Source organism: Mus caroli, unplaced genomic scaffold, assembly GCF_978045245.1.
Source record: "Mus caroli unplaced genomic scaffold, Mus_caroli_1 scaffold_4, whole genome shotgun sequence".
Lineage (NCBI taxonomy): Eukaryota > Metazoa > Chordata > Mammalia > Rodentia > Muridae > Mus > Mus caroli.
Genome location: NW_028227259.1, coordinates 8,053,139 through 8,059,903, shown reverse-complemented (window position 1 = coordinate 8,059,903; position 6,765 = coordinate 8,053,139). Strand labels below are relative to the sequence as shown.

The window sequence follows — 6,765 nt, the reverse complement described above, 5'->3', positions numbered from 1 at the left end:
TGTGTGTGTGTGTGTGTTAGAACACGTGAAGGCTTGAGGACCCCTGGGGGAAGTTGGTACTTTCATCACGTTGGTCCTGGGGATTGGACTTCAGTCATCGGGTTTGGCTTAGACCTACCCATTGAGCCGACTTGCCAGCCTTATAATATGACTTGGATAGGGTGCAAAAGCGTAGTAAGATATGCCATGGTGGTTTTTAAGGTCCACAGAGAGGCAGGCTTATACACTGACTTTTTGCGAGAGAAGGAAGAGTTAAGATTTAAAAAATAGTCAAAATTTCTATTTGAAATAATTCTGAGTATTTGGATATATTTACATATAGATGGAGTGTTAAACATTTAACATTTTCAGATGCATAATAAAGCTATATTTTTCAACCCTGTGAAATAAGTATTCTTTTATATACATGATAGGATTCTACTAAAAAAAATTAAATGCAAGAATTTGAACAAAATATAAGCAGGTAAGATGTAGAATAAATGCCCTTTGGTGACATGTTTATTGGCCAATAGGACTTGAAACTGGTGCTAAGGAATACACAGTTCAGTGTTTTTGTAATATTGTTTAAAGCTTTAAACTCTACTTAAATGCCCAAAATGATGTAGGCCCTTTTATCAAGGCTTCTGTGAGTTTAAGTCTGTATCTATGTGCTCTTTCACAAGGCAGTCTGTCAGAATGCAGATGTATCTGGTCTTGTGCGTGATGCCCGCAAAGAAGTGCCTGGATGGACCTGTTTCATGCAGGCCAGGCTAGAAAGGACATGCTCTACTTTGAATCATTAGTGAAGTTATTAAGAAACTAATATAATTCTACTGGTATCTGGCAACATCTTCATGGAAACTGACAGAAAGTGACAACAGACATGGCAAACAACAACAAAGTCACAATGACAAATTCTTAAAGGCAACTCTTAGCTGGGCACAGCGGCCCAGGCCTCTAACTCTAGAACTTACTGTGTAGCCGAGTGAGTTCTGGAGACCCTTCAAAAACAACACACACACACACACACACAACAAACAAAACCCCAATAACACCTAAGCAGAAACAGCTTCAGTCAGGCTGGCCTGTGCTTTGATTTATCGTAAATAAACTGATGTTAGAAAGAATAAGAGCTAGGCAGTGGTGGTGCATGCCTTTAGTCCCAGAACTTGGGAAGCACCAGCAGACAGATCTCTGTGAGTTCCAGGCTAGCCTGGTTTACAGAGTGAGTTCCAGGCCAGCCAGGGCTACACAGAGAAACCCTGTCTCACCGAAAGACCAAAATGAAATTGGCTTAAAGCCCCCCCCCCTTAACCTTTAAACATATTAACTATAAAGAATGTGAGAGAAGCTTTGTACTGACAGGCTGTTTGATGAACCACAGGAAATTAGCCAACTATATCTAGGAGGCTAGCTTTCTTAAAGACTGATTTTTTTAAGGCTACTTCACCATCAACAACAAAAGCAAAACAGGCATTGAAGCTCATTGGCCAGAGTTGTGACACTTTGAGCACCAAAAAGAGCCCAATGTTGTAAAGCACATTAATACTATAAAACATGATGATTAAGTGGACACAGAACATTCAGCCTGCCTTGCCTGTCAGATCTGTGTTTAGGACTGTACTGGCTGGTCATGTGTCAACTTGACACAAGCTGGAATTATCACAGAGAAAGGTGCTTCAGTTGAGGAAATGCCTCCATGAGATCCAGCTGTAAGGCATTTTCTCAATTAGTGATCAAGTAGGGAGGTCCCCTTGTGGGTGGTGCCATCCCTGGGCTGGTAGTCTTGGGTTCTATAAGAAAGCAGGCTGAGCAAGCCAGGGGAAGCAAACCAGTAAAGAACATCCCTCCATGGCCTCTGCATCAGCTCCTGCTTCCTGCCCTGCTTGAGTTTCAGTCCTGACTTCCTTTGGTGATGAACAGCAATGTGGAAATGTAAGCAGAATAAACCCTTTCCTCCCCAACTTGCTTCTTGGTCATGATGTTTGTGCAGGAATAGAAACCCTGACTAAGACAAGGAATGACCAAATAGTTGAAGTTGAGGAGGGAAAGCTATAGTTTACATAGACTGACCTTCTAATAAGTACAGGAAAAACAAGAGAGCTAGGAAGAAACGGACAAACTTTAATAAAATAGATCACTTCGGCAAGGACTGTTGTCACCCAGTGTTATAATTTCTGGCTCAATGAGAAATGACATTTATTTAATGCCAAAGGAACATCATATGGATAATAATATATACTATAAAAACCAGCTGAAGGGTTAGACTGCCATGTTGATCCAGTAGTTTATCTGCACACTCTAAAAGGTAGGCAAACTAGATGGCCTGTGTTTTTCTGAGTGGTACAATATGAAGCATGTTTTATCTAGGGTCCAGACTAGCATAAATTACTTAACTCATATCCATGCGTCTTGACTAATGACGTCTGAATGACAGGTAACATGAGGACTAGCTGAGCAAGTCCAGTAACACTGGAGAAGGAACTAGACACATTCACAAGATGGGAGTCTTCAATACATCTGTCTTAGTCATCTACGTATTTCTAAGAGACAAAAAGAACTGTATAGATTGAAATAGACTTAAGGCACATGACCAATCACAATGTAAAATCACAGAATTAATACAAGTCTAGACAAATCAACAGCAAATGTGAGGACAATAGGAAACCTGAATACTGTATGGGGGAATATTTTGGAATAAGAAAGTGGAGGTTGTCAACTAAAAAGATCGACTATAGAACACTATGCAGACCTGTGCTTATTTTTGTTAGGGAATATGTATATACAGGAAAAGTCCTGGAGGGAGCCTCATTAAGGTGCCTGTGATAGTCACCTCTGAGTGCATTCTTGTTCTCCTTTGTCCATTTAGTTCTCAACATCCATAATGCATTTACATCATTCTGTAATAGTAAAAAAAATTATTTTAAAGCCAGCATGTCTAGCGCATTGTAGATCTCCTCTTCTGTTAGGAAATTGCTTACAGTCTGTTCTCAAACAAGTGCAAAATTCAGGAGCCATTAGCCACCTGACAACAGCATGCTCTAAGTTAACTACTTAAGTTATAAGAGTTTAACTCATCCTACAAAGATAGCACTAAGTGGAGGCGACTGTGTCAGGGAAGGTGGGAGACAGGAAGGTGGGAGCCGGGAAGGTGGGAGAGCAGCCTGGGAAGACGCAGCAAGCTGGAGCCTCTGAACAACATCAAGAAGTAGCAGAAAAAAACTGGGAAAACTAAGACTGTTTCTTCCAGTAATGGAGGGGAAGTTCCGGTTGCAGCCCTGCAAAACGATCGGCTGAAGAAGCTGTAGACCTCCCAACCAAGATGTCCAAGCCTGCATTTGCCATGGTAGTCAAACGGCAAGGAACGCATCTGCCATCTCCACCAGACCCCACACAAGTAACCACAGGGACACTGTTAGCTCTGCTTCAAAACTCTGCCTGTAGCAGCAGCTTTCAATGAAGACATAGCGTGAGCCAGAAACGTCTCCAGAAGCAAAGACGAGAATGGAGACTATTGGAGGGAAGCTAACATTGGCCGGACCAAAAGCCATTAATAAAGGAAAACATGGCTTTCTCCATAACCAGGGAGTGACATAGAAAATTCCATCTTGGAAATGCGCTCAGCCAAGACAATTAGACGAACTGTTTTGTGATCAGGGTGTGTGCGGGTGCAGTTAGAAGGAACAGTTTCTTTTTGTAAGAAAACGATGTGAGATTAGCTTTAGAGCAGTCTCTTTTCTTTTCCTCTTTCTCTCTTTTTTAGGTTTGAGTAGTACATTAATAAATGAAGGTTTAAAATTAGAGGTAATTTATGTTTTACATACCGATTTTAAGACATTTGCTAATTTTGTAGTTTTATGTGATTAGTTTCCAAAGATTTCAGATAAAAAAGACATCAGGAGTAAAACAAATCCCACAAAACAGAGATAACATTAAGGTATGATGGAAATGTAACTGTATAAGTGCAAGAGGCCCGTTAATCTTTGAAATATTTCAACCTAAACAATGCAAGTGGGAGGTGCATCTTGCTATGCCTCGTTCACCCTCCAAATCGAGCCGTAACTGCTAGCATTTCCCTTAGGGCTGGAAAGAAAACCTGTGACCTTGGATTTAAAGTGTGTAAGTCCAGAATTCAGGAGTGGCGCACAACCCCACGCAGGGCCTTTATGCCTCAGGGGTGGTGGGTGTGGCATTGGGCTCCATATCCTCCTGGGGAGGTGGAGCTGTGGCTTCTTGTTCAGCCATTGCCTCTCGAACTTGGCTGCCCAGGACTGCATCGTGGATACTGTGGAACAGAAGCTCTTTCAAGGCAGGATTTTCAAAAAAATTGTTGCGGGTGAGGTCATTCACAACTTGTGCTATACAAAGAAAAGAAAATCAAATCACATTCCAAGTTTTGGTCTTAAACAGTGGAAAAAAGCAGGTTCACTTATGGCTTGAAAATTTAATTTGTTAATTTAGAGACAGGTTCTTATGGAACCTAGGCTGGCCTTGAATTCTGCCACCACCTTTCCCACATCCTGGGGCTTACGCCTGGTATCTCACATTTTACACACACACACACACACACACACACACACACACACACGAGAGAGAGAGAGAGAGAGAGAGAGAGAGAGAGAGAGAGAGAGAGAGAACTCATGCAGAAAGCTGCCTGCCTCTGTCTCCAGAATGCTGGGATCAAAGGTGTGGGCCACTGCACCCTGCACATAACAAAGTTTTAAATATTAAACGCTATGTAAGTCTTACTCTAGTTTCTGTCTCGATCCTGTCACAGTTCTAATCTCAGGAAATGACTTTTTATTTCTTTCTATGTATTCCTCCATGATTTCCCAATGAAAATATAAATATAAGCCCTTGTGGTGGCTCATGGGGACACCTTGAATCCCTGTACTAGGAAGGCAGAGACAGGTATATCTCTGTGAGTTCAAGGCCAGCCTGGTCTACAGAGAGAGTTCCAGGACAGCCAGGACTGTACACTTTCTTTTAAATAAATAAATAAATAAATATAATATAATAAACAGACACATTCTGGCCAGGCACAGTGGTCCATGTCTATAATCTTGTCTCTTGAGAGGCTGAGGCAAACAGGATTACAAATTTGAGGAACAAACCTGCTTAAAAAAAACAACTTCTTGTTTTCCTTCCTTTCTTGCCCAAAATATTTTTTAATTTATTTATTTATTATATGTAAGTACACTGTAGCTGTCTTCAGACACACCAGAAGAGGGCGTCAGATCTCGTTTACAGATGGTTGTGAGCCACCTTGTGGTTGCTGGGATTTGAACTCTGGACCTTCAGAAGAGCAGTTGGGTGCTCTTACCCACTGAGCCATCTCACCAGCCCTCTTGCCCAAAATATTACACACACTGTTTCTCTATAATTCTGAACTGTGTTTACTTTAATTTTCATTTCAGCTGTGTTTGAATCCTGGCTCTTATGCATGCCCAGCAAACACTCTACCATCTGAGCTATAGCCCCAGACCTATTTGTTTATGTATTTATTTACATTGCATAATATGAATCTATTGTACAGCTATACTGTATATTCATTTATTGGGGTTCACCCCTCCCCTCTTTTTGAGATGGGCTTTTTATATACCCCTGGCTGGTTTGGAACTCACTGTGTAGACTAGACCAGCCTCTAGCTCACAGAGATCCATCTGCCTCTGCTTGCTGAGCGCTGGGATTAAAGGTGTGCACCACCTTGCCCACCTCCATTGGGTCCCCTTTCTTTTGACACTTAAGACTTTTCTAGCCTTTTGTTTTTATAGGCATTGATGTAATGGATAGATGGCTATGTGTGTCTGCAGTTGACTGTGGATTTGCTGAATGAAAAGGTTGTAACTTTGAAAGCTACTGTTGGTTTGCCCTCCACAGGGGCTGCTACTTTTTCCACAGTCACTACTTCACCTGTGAGAACCCATTCCCACCATGTGCCTTTGAAATGCACTATGGGCGTTTGTATTCTCATCAATTAAACAGATGAATAATGATGTCTTTATGTGGATTTTGTTTTTAAGCACAGTTTTAACCAAAATATAACAAAAACCCAAAAATGTCAAGAAAGTTATTCCTGATATTCACATTGGATGGGAATTCTAACAGAGTGGTTTACAGAAATACAACACGTGGGTAGTAGCTACTAAAATAAATGCTGAGAAACTCCTGCCCTCCAACGCCATCTCAGAAGACCATCTTAGTGCCCACAGCTAGCAGATTTCAAAACGGGCTGTACAGTGATTTTGTTTTTAGAAGATTTTTTTTATTTTATAAAAAATTTAAATTATAGGAAAAATGTAAATGCAGTTTATTCTATATGGAAAAAGCTAGATTATTAAAGCTGACCCAATCTAGTGGCCGGAGAGATGGCTCATCAGTTGGGAGCATCTGTTGCTTTTGCAGAGGACCCAGGGTTGGACCCCAGCACAACACAGCGGTTCGCAACAACTCATAATTCTAGTTCCAGAGGTTCTGATGTCTTCCTCTGATCTCTGCAGCACCAGGCATGCATATGGTTCATGTACATACTCGCAGGCAAACACTACTACCCATAAATAAATCTAAAATAAAAATGAAAATAGCCTTTCCCATTCTAAGGTATACTCACGGCTGCATCCTGCTAAATATACATAAATTCCAACATCTCCATATTCTTTCACAATCTGTAATAATAGAGAAACAAAGCTTAATATGAGGCACTCAAATTCATTACTCAGGTTTCTCAGCTTTAACGATTATGCACCACTGAGCTAATAAGCTAAGAGTGATTTTGTACTTACCTGG

General features: G+C 41.1%; 1 protein-coding gene across 1 annotated transcript in view; it reads right to left on the bottom strand.

Annotated features, from left to right (window-relative positions):
- Positions 1-2,083: 2,083 nt before the first annotated feature.
- Slc26a5 (solute carrier family 26 member 5) overlaps positions 2,084-6,765 on the bottom strand; it is a 67,716-nt gene continuing 63,034 nt past the window's right edge. Inside the window, exons 19-20 of the mRNA XM_021161868.2 lie at positions 6,590-6,644; positions 2,084-4,337 (exon numbers count right to left, since the gene is read on the bottom strand). Of these exons, the coding sequence (XP_021017527.1) occupies positions 4,144-4,337; positions 6,590-6,644 (249 nt within the window). The 3' untranslated portion in view covers positions 2,084-4,143. The remainder of the gene's footprint in view (positions 4,338-6,589; positions 6,645-6,765) is intronic.